This window comes from Pipistrellus hanaki (genome assembly GCF_964339955.1).
Source record: "Pipistrellus hanaki genome assembly, chromosome: 9".
In the NCBI taxonomy this organism is placed as follows: Eukaryota; Metazoa; Chordata; class Mammalia; order Chiroptera; family Vespertilionidae; genus Pipistrellus; species Pipistrellus hanaki.
Window position 1 is genome coordinate 62376402 of NC_140511.1, and position 17322 is coordinate 62393723.

The 17322-nt window shown below is 37.0% G+C and overlaps 1 protein-coding gene across 3 annotated transcripts in view; it reads left to right on the forward strand.

Moving 5' to 3' along the window:
- DNAJC24 (DnaJ heat shock protein family (Hsp40) member C24) overlaps nt 1-17322 on the forward strand; it is a 37908-nt gene that overhangs the window by 13578 nt on the left and 7008 nt on the right. For all 3 annotated transcript variants that reach the window (XR_014796045.1, XM_084896058.1, XM_084896059.1), the window contains one exon: nt 7800-7938. Coding sequence is in view for 2 of the 3 variants with exons in the window: in XM_084896058.1 (XP_084752184.1) it covers nt 7800-7938 (139 nt within the window). In the remaining variant the exon portion in view is untranslated. The remainder of the gene's footprint in view (nt 1-7799; nt 7939-17322) is intronic.

A 17322-nucleotide genomic window follows, 5' to 3' on the forward strand; every position in this document is an offset into this window, starting at 1 on the left:
TTGTAGATGTACATCACCACCCTTGTTCAGCAGGGATAACTTCAGTTTGCCATCAGTGTCTTAAGTCTTTAATTGCACAAAACCATGTCTTCCCTGCACCCAAAGAAGTAGTTAGCTAGTGCACTGGCTGCTAATTACCACTGGGGGCTATCGGAGGCAGAATGTCAATCTTGGAATTCTCTGTATAGTTAATGTTGAGTAGGTCATCAAAGACTTGTTTAGTATGACTTTGGGTTGGGGGAGGAGTCAAAATTTACCCTTAAATTGGATATAAGGTAACCTATTGCTTAAGGTTTAATTTTCTTCATATTGTATGTTCAATCAAAGAAGCTGATATGTTACACTTGCATATATGTAGTCAACAACAAAGAAAAAACATGTGACTAGCAAAAGGAATTGGTGCAAGATTATATTTTAGAGTTGGTAAATTTCACAGTTCATAGTACATTACAGAGATGGGTGTTGGTTTTGAAAAGGGTTTGCTATGGATTGGATTACTCAGCTACATATAATTTTACTTCTTACATTTCTTTATTTCTGTGAGTCTAACCTATAACATACCTTTTAATTATTTGAAAAAGATCAATATCTACCATAAATATTGCATGGTCTTGTTTGCCTTCAATGTTTTTTAGTCTCTTTCTTCACTTTTCTTTACTCTTCCTTTTCTTTTTCCTATTTCTCTATTTCTCTTCTGTTCTCCTTCCCCTTTCTCCTGCGGGATCCTTTTCCTTCACCACCCCTGTTCCTGTTTCTCTGACTTCTCTCTCCCACCTCCTGCTATCCTCTTTCTCTTTTTTCTTTTTTTTCTCCTCTTTTACCCCTTTTCCTTGGAATATGACTGTAAATTAGGATGCATTAAGTTGCCAAATAAATTTTTGAGCTGGAGAATATTAGGGTTGTAAGTTAAACCAAGTGAATTTGGAAGCAGGTGGATGGAGTGGAGAGCTGTTAGAAGATGAATGCTGGAGACTAGATAAGAGCTATTGTTGGTTTGAACTAGGCTTGGCATTGGTAATAGATAGGATATGATGTAAGTAAAATCTACAGAATTTGGTGGTTAGTAGAATAAGGGAAATTGAGGTTACCCTAATAATGTAGTCTAGATTACTAGGAAATGTATTTATTTTTCTCTCATTTATCCATTCATTCAGCATACATTGAGCATGGTGGTGATTTTAACAGAACAAGGAATTCAGCAAGAAGAAGAACTAATTTTATTTATTTTTTTAAATAAATCTTTATTGTTCATATTATTACAAATGTTCCTCTTCCCCCCTCCCCCCCATTGCTCTTCTCCACCAGGTTCCCATTTACCCTCTGCCCTTTCTCCACCCCCCATTGTCCTCATCCATAGGTGCACAGTTTATGTTCAGTCTCTTCCCACATCCCCCTCTCCCCTGTTCCCCAAGAATCGTCAGTTCATTCCCCTTCCATACCTCTGATTCTATTATATTCAACAGTTAATATTGTTCATCACTTTTTTTTTTTTTTTTTTTTTAATTTCCTTGGGTTTTAGATTCACTTGTTGATAGTTACATATTTGTTGTTCATAATTTTTATCTTTATTTACTTTCTCTTCCAAAAGAATCCCCTTCAGCAATCCTTTAGCTTATTTTATTTTATTTTTTTTTTTTATTAGTGAAGCTCTTTATCTGGTCTTGGATTCTGAGTGATAGCTTTGCTGGATAGATTCTTTTTGGCTGTAGGTTCTTACTATTCATCACCTTGAATATTTCTTGCCATTCCAGACTGGCCTGCATGGTTTCTGTTGAGAAATCAGCTGACAATCGTATAGGTGCTCCATTATAGGTAACTACCTGCTTTGCTCTTGCTGTTTTTAATATTCTCTCTTTGTCTTTTGCTCTTGGAATTTTAATTATGATTTGTCTTGGTGTGGTCTTGTTTGGAGTTCTGTGCGCTTCCTGGACTTGTAAGTCTAATTCTTTCACCAGGTGGGGGAAGTTTTCTGTCACTATTTCTTTCAGTATGTTTTCGATATCTTTCTCTCTCTCATCTTCTGGGACCCCCATAATTCTGATGTTGGTTCACTTGAAGTTGTCCCAGAGGTTTCTTACATTATCTTCAATTTTCTGGATTCTCTTGCCTTCTTGCTTCTGCGGAGGAGTGTCTCCTGGCTCTTTATGTTCCAAATCTTTGACTTGATTCTTGCGATCTTCCATTCTGTTTTTAGAACTCTGTATAATATTTTTTATTTCAGATAATGTATTCTTTGTTTCTTGTTGATCCCTTATTATTTCTTGTTGATCCCTTATTATTTCTAGTTGATCCCTTTTCATATCCTCATAGGTCTCATTTATTTTATTGGCCTTTTCTAGGAGATTCTTGAACAACCTTATAAGTGTGGTTTTGAACTCTATATCCAGTCGCTTTTTGTCCTCCATTTCTTTCGTTTGTGATCAATTTTGTTGTCTAGGCATTTTCACAGCTTCCCTGATGGAGCGGAGTTTCAGGGTGGAGCCTACAGCCTTGGCTTCCGTCAGCCCCACCCTATGGGGCTTCTGGGTCTCAGTAATCCCCAAGGTCCTTCAGTACTGGCTGGAAGCACATCTGAGAGAAAGGTGCCCTCGATTTTCCCCTGCTACCAAACAGTCTAGGATCTCCCCCAATGAGCCCGGAACTGGGGTTCAGTTCACTTGGAAGTGGGGTTGGAGGTGGCATTCAGAGCAGTCTAGAGCCCCTGTCTCCTTCCCGCCAGGGCAATCCCGCGGCACAGCCAACTGTCCCTTCTCTGCGAGCAATGTGCATGCCTCCGGGGGTTCCGCCTTACAGCCCAGTCTCCCTCTGGATGACCCTGGGTCCCGGGGTCTGGCCTAGAACTGGGGTTCAGAGCAGTCGGAACTGGGGCCCAGCACAGTCCGGAGCCTCTGTCTCCTTCCCACCAGGGCAATCTGGCAGCAGAGTCAACAGTCCGTCCTCTGCGTGCACTGTGCACACCTCCAGGGGCTCTGCCTTTCGCCGCTCCCCTGGGATTCCGCCTCACAGCCTCGGCTCCCTGGCCTAGAACTGGGGTTCAGCACAGTTGGAGCTTTTATCTCTTTCCTGCTAGGGAACGCCAGCCAGGCACTCAGCCGCCCCCTCCTCTCTGGCTCTGTCCTTTCTGCGCGCGCTGCGTGTCTCCATACCTTAGGCTTTTACAGCTCCTCTAATTTTTCTTCTGGTTTTCTCCTTGCTTCTCATTGTAGAATTTCCAGTCATTCGACTTTCCTGTAGTTCTGGATAATGTCCATTTTATATTTTAATTGAATTTATTGAAATTGTTGTGTGCGGCTGCGGCTAGGTGTTTACCTGTGCAGCTATCTTGGATTCTCTCCTCGCTCTCAGAAGAACTAATTTTAGAGTTTGGCTGATAAATTGGAGTTTGGACATGTTGAAGTTGTAGTACTGATAAGATAGCTTTTGGAAGGTATTTTGAGCCCTAGCTGTTTTGGCTTGTTGGAAGTCTGTAGGGTCCTGGGTTTGATTCTGGTCAAGGGCATACACTCAGGTTGAGGGCTCCATCAGTCTGATGTAAGGGGCGTGCAAGCGGCAGCCAATCAATGATTCTCTCTCATCATTGATGTTTCTATCTCTCTCTACTGATCCCTTCCTCTCTGAAATAAATAAAAATGTTTTGTTTTTGTTTTTTAAAAAAAGGTATTTGAAATTTGACTCCAGAATTTATGAAAGTTTGTAGCTAGAGATAGAGAGCTAATATCCTATTAATAATACTCAATTCATCTGTTAATACATAGAGAAAAACCAAAATGCTATATACTCAGGTACTGCATTGGTATATGAAATAACCTCAGCATAACAATTTGGGAATTTTTGCTTAATCAGATTTGCCCAGAGTCCTTTTCATAGTTGATTGTTACTTCCTATTTGAAGTCCATATTTTATAAATCAAAACAGTATAATCACAGATGTGTAGTTATCTATTTTCTAACTGAGTAGTTATCTATTTGATAACTTTTTATTCGATTTAAGATTTAATGACAAGCTACTAGTAAGTAAAGCAATACTTGGTTTTGCAGGTAGGAAAGACATGAAAGCTTTAAGGTGACTTAAGTTCTTCCAATTCTAGAAAAATTCATTTCAACTTAGTACTGAAAATAAGTAGAAGTTATTGTAGTTAAAAGAAATGAACTTTACAACATTGATTTTAGTACATACCTATTCTGTTAAGACCATCGGTATTTTCTCTGTTGGGTCAGTGTTTTTTTCAGAACTCTGTTTTTTATATGATTTTTGTCAGAATTATTTTAATATAAGGAAGTTCATGCTATCTTTTTGTGGCTATTTCTAGAACACAGGATTCCTTAGATTTTATCTTTCTATGAATGAATGAAATAGCAATAGCTTTGGGCTCTCAATGGTAGAAAGAATGGGTTAGTGGGGATTAAAGATAAAGAAAGGCAAAAAATAAAATACACATTGACAAGAGGAAAGTGACTTGGGTCTCTCAGAATAATAGTGAGTGCTTGAATCTGCCTCCCATGGAGAGCTCAGATACAGAAATAGCAGGAAAGAAATTAGCATTCACTTTGGGATTGGAAAATCTTGAAACAGTATTTAGGAATTTGGTTTCTCATGTCAAATAAAGAACCACTACAGATTTAAAAATTAAGTATGCATATAATAATGACACCATTTCATCAATAGACCTTATAAATGAAACATCTTAAAAAGTTGTAGTGTCCGTATTGCGGTTTTAAACCATAGACATCTTTAGATTATGTATAATTTATTGTGACTGCCAAAATAAATTACCATAAACTCAGTGGCTTAAAGCAACAGAAAATTATTCTTTCAGAATTCTGGAGGCTAGAAGTTTAAAGTCAGTATAACTGGGCAGGTGTTGGCCTGGCTGCACTTTCTGTAGAAACTCTAGGGGGAGAGTCCATTTCTTGTCTCTTCCAGCTTCTGGTAGCTGCCAGTGTTCTTTGGCTTGTGGCCTGATCACTCCAGTTTTTAAGGCCAGTATTTCCCATCTCTCTGCACAGTCTTCATACCACCTCCTCCTCTGTGCGCCAAATCTCCCTCTGCCTCTTTTGTATAAGAACACTTTGTATTTATCTCACCCGGACACTTTTCTATTTCAAGATACTTAATCATATTTGCAAAGACCTTTTTTCTAAATAAGCTAACATTTACCAGGTATCAGGAATTAGGAGCTAATATTTTGGGAGGCCATTATCAGCCTACCAAAGAATATGTTTTTTGTGTTTTTTTTAAAAGACTTTCATTTTGTTCTGGAACTTGCTGTCAGAACAGGTCAGACTGAGGCTTTTATCACCCCAAATGATATATTTATTTTCTTGCCATAACTACCATTTTTTAATTGAAGCCTGTATTGTAGAATAAAATGTATTGCATTCTAATAGCACAACAGATGAGATTTAAAAGCCTAGGATGGTGAGTTACTTAATTAAAATAGTAGTCAGGAAAATATCAAATTGATGAAAGAGATTGAATGAATTGTTTTTTGACTCTCATGGAACTTAACTATGACTCAATAAAATTTAATGATAGCATTTAGTTTGGGGCAGCCTTGCTTTTGTAGGGCTTGCTTGGTCAGGTTGATTCATGTCAGGTCCAATTATTCTTTTATTGTACCAAGTATCCTAGCTAATAATCTAATAAAGAGGGAATATGCTAATTGACCCTCATACTGTCACAAAGATGGTCAGCGCATGACCATCCAGTGCATGAATTTTCATGCACCAGGCTTCTAATACCTTCTATGATAGCTTATGAGAAATTACTTGTCTTTTAGTCTGTACTTCTCCTATATAGCTACTAGTTTAGAATGATTCTGCTGTGATCTTACTTAATGTTTCTGACATATTGAGGTTGAGTTTTCACATATAAATGTATCTTAATGTATACATAGTGCCATATTTGAGTATGTTGCATATAATAATATTGAATAATATCAAGTATATTACACAAATCTTCACACAGTGTTAGAGAAATGGGTCAGTTAGGGAACTTTAATGTAGCCAACTCTATTTTGGCTTTGGGATTGCCTAAACCTCAGAATGGGAATAATTTTTATGAGTATCATTTGATAAATTATGACCACAAAAAAAAATTAAAGCTGTAGTTTCCTTTTCTTTAGTCTTTATATTAGCTTAAATATTTAAATGTTCTTAACAGATAGATTTGGCTTAGGAAAAGAAATAATTTGCCAACTGGAAAATGGAAGCCTAATTCTCTGTTTGTCCTGTAATCTTTTTTTTCCAGCATGCATGATGTTTATTAGTTCTTCTGTGCAGCCAAATATCACAGCTACTTTTGCTCTCCTAGTTGAGGACATCAGTAGTTGAACAAGTTCAGCATGAAGACAAATTCACTGTCAAAACCCGTAGTCGGCATTATGATTAAAAACCTACATACTTTCAGATTTCTGTATTGAAAATTGAAGTCATTTAACTTCATGTAACTTGCCACAACTCACTGAGTGGTCTTGCCTTTAGCAACTTAGATAATAAATGATATGGTACTTGTAAGTTTTTCATGTTCTTTCAATGTCTGTAAAGCAGACAATAAAATATTCAAATGATTGCCTCACTAATTGATGAATAAGTGAACTAGATCACATTAGCATCATGAAATGTGAATATATCAATTTTCCTGTTTTATTATAAAAACATTTTAAAAAGGGTTAAGAACTAAAGGGAAAAACTTCTGCTAGTTCAAAGGAATTTCTAAAATAATTTTTAAATTAAAATTTGTTCTGTGATGTATTTAATAAAACATTTAAGAGTACTGGTAATTTCTGGTTGAAAATTCTAGATGAATACTTATTTACTTAAGAGTGAAAAGTTACATATCTCAATATCTGCTACTGCTATTCCCATATTACTTAAGTGAAATGTCTGTAAATTTAGGTAGTTTCCTTGTTTGTTGGGAAACTGCTGAAAAGCAAATGACATATTTATTCTTTTAGAAGACCTGATAGATAACAAGAGGAGGGTTAACCACAAAAAAACATAGAAAAAAAGGAAAATAGAGAAAATATAAGTGAGGTATCCAGTAGGCCACATTTACATTTTCAGTTGATAATTGAATTGACATAAAACTTTATTTTTGACCAAATAGTTAAAAGAATTTGCTGCATTCTGAAAATACTCTTAAAAGTTTCCTAGTAAACACGTGTAAGAAAGATTTACTAATGAGTTAATTTATATTCAAATGTTTCATTGAGTTCTTTAAAATTCTTTCTTGTAAATCTGCCTTTGGATAACCATTTTTCAATTAAAAAGTTTTGTGCAAAGATTTGTAATTAAAATATTCAGAACTGAGCTAGAAGATGAAAAGTGTTTTATTTTACAGTATAGTTGTATAATGTAATTTCATGAGAAAAAGCGAGTGAGTACTCCATTTGTGGTGGTATCTATAGCCATGCACATTATATAAGGAAGCTTCCTTCTCTGCATAGTTTGTGTTCTTCCTGTCATGCTCTGCTTGTCTGCATGTACCTAATTCTGTTTTTGTTAGTCATCCTCTCTAGCTAGATTGTCCATGAGACCAGTGATTCCACCCATCAGCAAATTATCCAGAAAATGCTGTCTTTGCACGTTGTGACAGATCATGTCACTAGTGGATTTATAGCTACTCCAGTGGTCTAATTACCCTGGCAAGCCATCTCCCGGGCCCAGCACTGTTGACTTGTTGCCTTGGCATCTTAGTTTTGTCTTCTCATTATCTTCTCTCTCCAGGAAAGCTCATATTTACAATTTTTTAAAACTTAACCCTCTCTGTTTACCATCCTCCTTATTTTTGATTGGCAGTATCATCCAGACAAACAAAGTACAGATGTGCCTCCAGGAACGGTGGAGGAATGTATACAGAAGTTCATCGAAATTGATCAGGCATGGAAAATTCTAGGGAATGAAGAGACAAAGAAAGAGTATGACCTGCAGCGGCATGGTAGGTACTTGTGGGGAGGAGCCACAGCACACTGGCACCTTTCTAAGCACCATCTGCAGCCCTGCCTGGGGAGCATTCTCCTTCCTTACCGCCCCATGAGTTTGTAATTATGCCCCATTCTTAGTAGTGATTATTGTCACTCCGCAGAGAAGTTAGCAAACGACTAAGACGTGGCTTATGAATCTGTGGAAGCTACTTTTTATAACTGATGAGAAATGTTTAATTACACATTCCTACTTAATATGTTTTATATGTTTATTTTATTAAATTATAATACTTTTAGACTGTGTACTGTATAAAGGAGAGTCTAAAGGAAGATACCCTATGGAGTAACATTAAAGCATTCTTCTGTTATGAAGAATAAACTATTCTTTATAAGATTGCTATAAATAATATTTTAGGAATGAACATTTCCCAGGCAGTTTCAAAAGTCATTTATTTGATGCATTTTAGAAAATAGCTTCTTAAAACAGTGACAAGCTCTTGTGAGAAAGAAAGAGAGAAATGTAGGTCAGGTTTATCACACATGGATTGCGGTTACACAAAGTGATAGGCTGCCTTTCAGCACTGGCCTGGGGACAGGAGTCCCTCAGCCTTCTGTTTGAACCTTCACTATGGACCCTACATGTTAATGGGGGGAGTCAATAATCAGTTACAGCCTGTGGGGAAAACACTCAATTGCACTCTGCAGTAGTGCACCAGCTTTAGCATTGACTTGCATGTGTGGATGAAAGCTCACTGTCTCTGGAGTTGATTATTGAATCCCTTTCCATGCCCTACACTGGCACACCATCAGACCTAATAAAATGCTTTTAAGGCTTATACAACTAAGATTTTGAAAATTTGATATGAAAATCAAGGCTTTATTTCTAAAACACGTCATTATAGGATAAAGGCAGTATAAAATAAATATAGAATATCCATATTTAATTTCAGAGGGAGTTGTCTCAATAAAATTAAGTATTGCTTATAATGTGTGATGCCTTTGTGTATCAAGACTCCATGAGCTATTTGTTTATATACTGCAGTGTTATTGTTGTTTAAATAGTGGCTTTCAGAACAGTAATCAGCTCTAAGGCCCTTCTACCTTCTTTAAGACTGGTAAGGTTTTTTTCTTTAATGTTAAGAAATTGATGAGTGTATCTTTGTAATGAATTAGGATTTTTAATTTTCAATTATGTCTTGGATATTTTTTTCCTGCTTCTATTTGGGGAACATCTGAGCAGCTTTCAAAAGTATTTCTTTAGTAAATGTGTTTGTACTTCTGAAACAGCATAGGGACTTGGGCCAGAAATAGAAAGTACTAAATGGCTAGGAACCCAGGAACTTCAACACTGGTAACCCTTCTGACAAAAGAATGCAGAGGTGCTTCCATTTGAGGATGAATTCTATCCATACATACATCTTTTTAACCTGGGTTAAACATGATACAATTTCTATGAAAGTATTGAAACTGATACACATGAATGTGTTATGTGCCGAAAGGTACTTATGTTCCTAAACTAAAGCGACCGAACTGTACTGGAGGTGATTATTCTCCCATGGTGCTTTTGCACATCTTGATCAGTCTTTACTCTGGGGGATGCTGATTTGCATCCCACAGAGTAAAAGATAATCCACAAAGCTGTGCCTTAAGGAGTGTAGGATGTGTACTAGCACAGTGACTGCATTTTTGCCATTCCACAACTTATGTTCTATTAAGTGAAACTGACTAGACGCCTGTTGTCTTAGGAGAAAAGAGATGGGGAGAGATCAAGAATAAAATATTATCTTCCACATGCACATCATCATGAGGTAATGGATGGATAAACCAGAAGTGGAGAGAAATTAGAAACAGAGTTTAAAGTGAGTAATAGGATTGCATGAAGGAAGGCTTATGAAGATGTTGGGAGAACAAATAATCAACCTCTTCAACCCTTTCTCTTGCCTTTGAGAGTTTTGAGTCCTTGGTTTTAAGTTTTTAACGGGAGCAACTATGACCTGCTATATTGTAGGGGACTAGGTCATTGAGAAGGTCACAATAAAGTTTATGCAAAGCAAATACAGTGAGAGTTGGGCATGATTCATGATTCAGATAAATAGGCTGATCAGCTTACAATTTATATAATGTCAGCTTACTTTGTAAGTTTTTCAGGCCGGTTGAATTGAACTATTATGGAAGAAAAGTGGAAATACCTCAGATCTAGTAAGTATTTTCTTTGTTTTCAGGGGCTCCAAATAGTGAGAATGCTCTGTTTCAGTTTTAAATTGAGATTGGCTTGCCTTCAGATAAGAAGTAGAAGTCTCTTACCCAGATATAATTTGCTGTTTTTAAGTTTCATGCTAGAGCTATTTTAAAAAATCTCATAATAAACCTAGTTTCGTGTTGTCATTTCTTTTGACATTAATTTTTTCTTCCTGACCAATTTTCAGTAAGTGGCACCTCAAAAGAAGGAAATGAACTTGAACTTCTAACAGTGCGGATTTAGATTTGATAGAAGGAAAACCTTTGAGAGTGATAATTTGTTAAAGACCAGGATAGGTTACCAAGAGAGAGAGAATTTGTTATAACCAGGTCAAAGCACTCTTTTTTTCTGGGTCACCCCCTGGGGACATGGAAATAGCTTTGTCACACAGAACTCTTTTTGCATGTGGTGATAGTTCATTGTAGAACTTTCTTTTCTTAGGGTGTGCTTAAAATATGTTTGTTTCCTGCCCTTATTAATTGGGAGTATAAAATAAATTTGAGCTTGGTTATATTTGGGAAGGAGGCATGAGATGTTTTATTGGCTGATGTTGAATGCATTCTCATATTTTACAGCTCATGGTGCTCTGTTATAAGGAAAGCCTTATCAGTATTGGCCATAGTCATTTATTTCTCTAAAAGATAATTTAAAGGAGCCTTTGACATCCACATTTCTTGCCTTCACAAAAGAAATTATCAAATGAGTTCTAATAAAAAGTCCAGGGTAGATTACCTAAAGTAAACTACATACATTGTTTCTCCTTCATTTCCACTTCTACCTTCCTAGTTGACATTTTAGGGCAATGTTGGCCAGGCTGAAGAATAGCACATTTAAAAAAGGATGAGTAATATTCAGTTCCCAGATAGTATACATTTGAAAGCAGTGTTAGCTAGTGAATTTAATCAATTAGTTCCAGTTGGCATATTTACCTTATTGTTTCTAAGGATGCCTCCAAAGGCTGCTTCCCATATTCCCATGAAGGGCATGTAGTTATTCAAGATTAGGCTTTGCATTTTAGACAACCAGATGAACACTTTGGGAAAATCTTTCAAGATTTATAAAATGTTCCCATGAATAGTATCTATTGACCAAATCTTATGGAGAGTTTTCTCATATATTAAACTAGAGGCCCAATGCACAAAATTTGTGCAAGGGCCTTGGCCCCAGCTCTGCCCCTCACTGCTGTGGCAGGGGGTTGAGGCCCTCTGCCACCCATGCCTTGGCCCCCACCCACTGAGGCTTTGTCTGGAAGGAAGGATGTCCTTTGGGATGTCCAGTCTAATTAGCATATTATGCTTTTTATTATAGACTAGAGGCCCGGTGCATGAAATTTGTGCACAGGGTGGGGGGTAGGGTGTCTCTCAGCCCAGCCTGCACTGTCTCCAATCTGGGACCCCTTGAGGGATGTCTGACTGCCCTCTCATAATCCAGGACTGCTGGCTCCCAACTGCTCGCTCGCCTGCCTGCCTGCCTGCCTGCCTGATCACCCCCTAACCCAGTGGTTCTCAACCTTTCTAATGCAGCGACCCTTTAATACAGTTTCTCCTATTATGGTGACTCCAAACCATAAAATTATTTCCGTTGCTACTTCATAACTGTAATTTTGCTACTGTTACGAATTGTAATGTAAATATCTGTATCTTCTGATGGTCTTAGTACTCTTTTATTAGGATAAATACATTAAAACACATCAAAATTATATAATCCTATATAATAAAGAGGTGTTATGCAAATTGACCATCACTCCAACACATAAGAAGGCCGCCCCTATGTGGTCAAAGATGGCTGCTACAAGATGGCTGGCAGGGGAGGGCAGTTGTGGGAAATCAGGCCTGAAGGGGAGGACAGTTGGAAGGGACCAGGCTTGAAAGGGAGGACATTTGGGGGTGATCAGGTCTGCAGGGGAGGGCAGTTAGGGGCGACCAGTTCTGGCATGGGAGAGAAGTTGGGGGCAATCAGGCTAGCAGGGGAAGGCAGTTAGGCATCAATCAGGCTTTCAGAGAAGTGGTTAGGGGGTGATCAGGCAGGCAGGTAGGCAGGCGAGCACTTGGGAGCCAGCAGTCCTAGATTGTGAGAGGGCAGTCAGACATTCCTTGAGGGGTCCCAGATTGGAGAGAGTGCAGGCTGGGCTGAGGGACTCCCCCCCATGAACGAATTTTGAGCACTGGGCCTCTAGTAGAAAAATAATTGGGATCATGATTCAATAGCTTTGTAATGACAGTCATATTACAGATCTCGGTTGTTTCTGAGGTTCTACAGAGTGACACAGCTTATGAGTTAGGTTATTTCTCTGTGACCTGAAGAGGAACAAACCTTCACATGAAGTCAGTGAAATTAAGTAATATTTAAAAAAAAACTAAGGAGATTGAGTTTGTAATCCTTGGTGGTACATTATTTTGTGTGGAGGTATATCTTAGTTTTCTGTTAGTGAATTACTTTGGGAATATGGAGTCTTCACGCTACACAATTGGCCAAGTACTTGGATACCAAAAATAGCCTGGCTCAGAAGGAGATTGGGCTAGACATAAAGTTAGCACGTCTTTACTCAGAGCTAATCAGTTCCCTCCACCCACTGATTCGATATAAAGTGTCAGTTCTATTTGAGAATGGGGGATAAACAAATAAATCTTGGACCAAATGAGGAGCATACCTTAAAATCCCAACTACATGTATGCCAGATAACTGAATCAATATGTAATTTCTTAATCTCAAAATAAGAATCCTTCCTGAAAAACAAGTTAATTCTAAAGCCTGATTAACTCCCTAAGAAGGGAAATAATATTTGTAAATGTAGATAATATGAATTTGAGTTAACTGTCAGGAGTGATATTTGTGTAAATTATGTGCGAAAACTAACCCTTACAAAATACCTGTAGTTAGATTAGTATTTCCATTTATGGTCATATCAGTATTTCCAGTTCATTTTAGGAATTTGAAAACTGACTGTAAAAATGTGCTTGCGGTAAAACTTGAAGATAAGCATCAAGAGGCGTGAGTGTGTGTGTGTGTGTGTGTGTGTGTGTGTGTGTGTATGTGTGTGTGTGACTGTTTCTGGGGAAAGTAACTATGTGACATGATGTAGAAAATTCATCCAGTTAGAGATTGGCATTTTCTTCAGAGGAAGAAGAGAATATAAATAAAACTTTCTATGAGGGTCCTCCTGCTCCATTCTATTTATCACAAGAAGGTGACTACTTACATTATTTGTTACTTTTACTTAGAGGCAGTTAACTGTTTTGTTTTTGTTTTTGTTTTTTTTTCTCTCTCCCATGACAATATATTTTAAGATAATTTCTTAATTATTTTGAGTAAAATTTGAAAAATTTCAAATAATGCTATAAAAACCTAGGGGCAAAATTATAGTCATAATTCTGGTATACTTGAACATAATTGGCGGTTCTAATTTAATAATAGGGAAAATGTAGGATTTTAAGAAATTTGTGTCTCCAACTTTAATTTGTCTCCCAATTTCTACGTGGGTACTTGACCTAGTTGAAATCAGTGGGTCCAAAACCAAGACTTGAACCTGGTTCATATTACATTCTGATTACTTCTACTTTACTATACAACCAATGAAGTAGAAATGAGTGTTGACATTACTTTTTAATTTTTTTCCCTATGTGATCTTATTCTCACAGCTACCACAGTAATATTGATACATACCCAGATTATAACACATATCCATATTATTTCCATAGCTGCTAATTGGCCTTCTCCCATAGTCTTTTACATTTTGATTGATCTAGCTTTCTTTATTCTTACTCCTCTAAGAACTTTTTAAACCATCCCTTCCCCCAAAAACATTTGCCCATTCACCTGGAATTTAAATGGGCCAAAGATTTCAAGTTTGCCCCTAATTACATCTTCTAACCTTATCCATTGATCACAAACTTAATGTGAATCTTCTCCCCTGGGTGGTTTAGGGGCTCCCAAACACATCTGCTTCTGCTGTGTGTCACTTCTTAGAACACCCTCCCATTCTGACTCTTCACAGTATTCTTTATTCAAGTTCTAACTCAAGTCCTCCTGTCTCCCTCCCCACCCCAGCAAAACAAGCTTCTCTGAAGTTCTAATCTGCCATCACTTCTAACCTCTGAATTTAATCCACAAATTAATTTTTTTCTGTTTCCCATCTTTCAGTTCCATTTGTTACTTCAGAAGGACCAAATAATTAGATAGATACGACTTTGATAATAATGGGTCAATTTTGATAGGACTGACAATAGCAAAGTACTTTGAACTTGTTACTTAAGCCCAAATTCATGTGTTTGCTGCCTCCCTACACTAAGGCTTCCCAGCACCTCCTCAATAATGATGGGTGATTAGTCATTTTGTTAATGGTCTGGTAGAGACAGGGCAATACAAACATTATGAGTTAAAATAGCTGCCATTTATTGAGCACTAGAAGTATTATAATTGTCTTTTAATCATTGTTTAATAACCTTATAAGGAAGAAATAATAATTTCCAGAGAGATTCTGAGGCTCAAAGGGGTTAACTAATTTAACTAAGGTTGCCTAGCCAGTAATTGATAGAGGGGACTTCAAAGCCATTGTATGACTCCTAATCATTGTGCCAGGCTACCAAGTTTTGAATAGTTGTGTACCACCTACTATTTTTAGTTCCAAATAGTGAAGGATGAGGCATAGCTGAGGGTCAGAACTGGAGGCCAGGCCTACATCTGCTGCTGTTCTACCTGCTATGTAGTTAGTGAAACATCAAATTCAGTTTCTTGGTTTTATTTGGTACTTTTCATGAGTACTGGCTTTAGGTTTACTTCATAAAAAAGGTCTGTAGTTCTTCAATCCATAATTAAACTCCAAATAAGTAATTTTTCTTTGATATAAAAAGCCTTGTATTTGTGATTCTTTAATTCTATCTGGGAAAGGATTGTAGAGTTTTATAATTTTAATGAGCAGGTTTCAAGTAAATGACTGATTCTGAATCTCTTATCAAAGTAGAGGCTATTCTAAGAGCAGAGACTGTTAAGGACAAGGAATTTTATATGCATCAAGTCATTTCCTATACAAAAAATTTAATTGTGCATAGTGAAATACATACATAAGAACTAAGTGATTGTTTATAATTAAATTACTTGGTTTTAAAACAGCAAGACCTAAAGGAAAACACTGCATTTGCTTTTAACATAAATAGATGACTTCTTTAACTTTGAAATGAACTTTAAATACTTTAAATTGCATAGCTAAATACAATGGATGACTTGAGAGCATTCTGGGGACTTGATCACAGACATTGCTACACATGAATAGTGGGGACAGAGCTGCAGATGGACTCAGTCTTTTGGCCAATATTGGGTTGGTTGAGATTTTTTGATACTTAAGCCATAATGAATAAAGTTAAATTTCTCTCCTCTGTAGGTTTTTGTGGCTACTATTTATTTACTTCTACTTACTTAAATTATAGTTACAGTTAGAAAAAGTATCCTGAGATTAGGAAGTGTAATTATTTAGGCAGCAAAGAGTTGTTTTAAAAATTTTAGTATCATTAGGAGGAAGTTGAAAAAGACTGGAATTCCATTATCTTGTAAGAAGTAAGAAATATTTATTGATTCCCAAATGGAGCTTAAAAAAAAAAACCTTTCCTCTTTTAGGAAGTTGTGAATGACCCAGCGAGAGCTCTAGTAAGCTTTACTGAACCGAGCTGCTAATAGTTATTTAATGTTATTCTTCAGTGGGAAAGAATCTCTGTGGATTTTCCTTTTAATCTCTTTGAATTGTAGGCTCGTAAACCTCTCTGATGAGCCTGCCACTGTTTTCTTAGATCCCACCATTGAGACAATGGAGCCACAGAATTCTTTCACCTCTTGTTGTCAGACAAACCCAATAGAACACAGGATCAGAAGGGCCTTACTTCTAAAGGTTTAAAGATTCTTTTTCAAGTAACCACATAAATTATTTGATTTTATCATTATATTGCACAGGAACCTCTTTAACTATAGTGCATTGCTTTCTATATGTAAATAAATTGGGAAATTTTTCATATCCCCATATTTAGTTAATCATGTCAGCACTGTACAGGGTGTGAACAGACATTAAATGTTCCCTGATACCTTCAAAAAAGTTGAATCTATTCACTTCAAAAGAATTAGGCCTTAATCAATAAAGAAAAATAATTTTTTAAAAATTAGTAATCATGTAATGTCATTGGTCTCAAGATAGAGTACAAATACCAGGCAATGCATTTTCTTTCCAGTGGCTGGTTGTTTTTTTATGTGTGTGTTTTTTGTTTGTTTTTTTGTTTTATTATATTTTGTTGTTATTACCATTCTATAGCTAAGAGTTCAGATTTAAATCTAGCCTCTGTTCCTTTAATTAAAGCACTTTCTAAGTCAATTTATGTTTTCTCAACAATTTTAGTAGTGTCATGTTAACAGGAGAACTTTGAGATAGGATCTATGTTTTCAGATTTAAAATCTTTCATTGTAACAAGCAAAAATATTTATAATATATAATACTCAAAATAAAACAAATTGATCTGTATTGCAGATGCCTTGCCTGATAGACAATTATTAAAGCTAATTACAGGGTTCCTGTTACTTTTAATGGCTAAGGATGAATTAAATTTTCTAATTATAACTACAATGGTGGACAAACAGAGATCATTGTTTAAAAAGAAAAAAAAGCAAAAACAGGAGGATCCATGGTGGCAGTGGAATAAGTGAAGCTACGCTCATCTTCTCCCAGGACCAAACAGGAATTAAAATTAAAATATAGAGCAGTCAGCCTGAATAACCAGCTGAATAGCTGGATAGAAATCTTATAACCACGGATTTACAGAAGAAGCCACATTGAGACTGGTAGGAAGGGCACAGCAAAAGAATTAGTCCCACTTCCATGGGCCATGAACGGTGGCTGAGATTCCAGAATGATTTCTCAGCTGCAAAGAAAGGTTCCCCCTGAGAAGAGTGGGGTCTCAATCCCATGCCAGGCTCCCCAGCCCAGAGCACCAGAGCTGAGAAGAGGTACCCCTGTAATATTTGGCTGTGAAAACCCGTGGGCATTCTGTCTGCCAGGGATAGACAGGATTCTGCTAGAAACACAGGTGCCCCTTTAAAGGGCCAAAGCACAAAGCAGCCATTCACTTGGGCTCTTCAAAGAGAGGGTGGAGCAGACTAGAATTGTGAGAGGAGAGACTGGAGT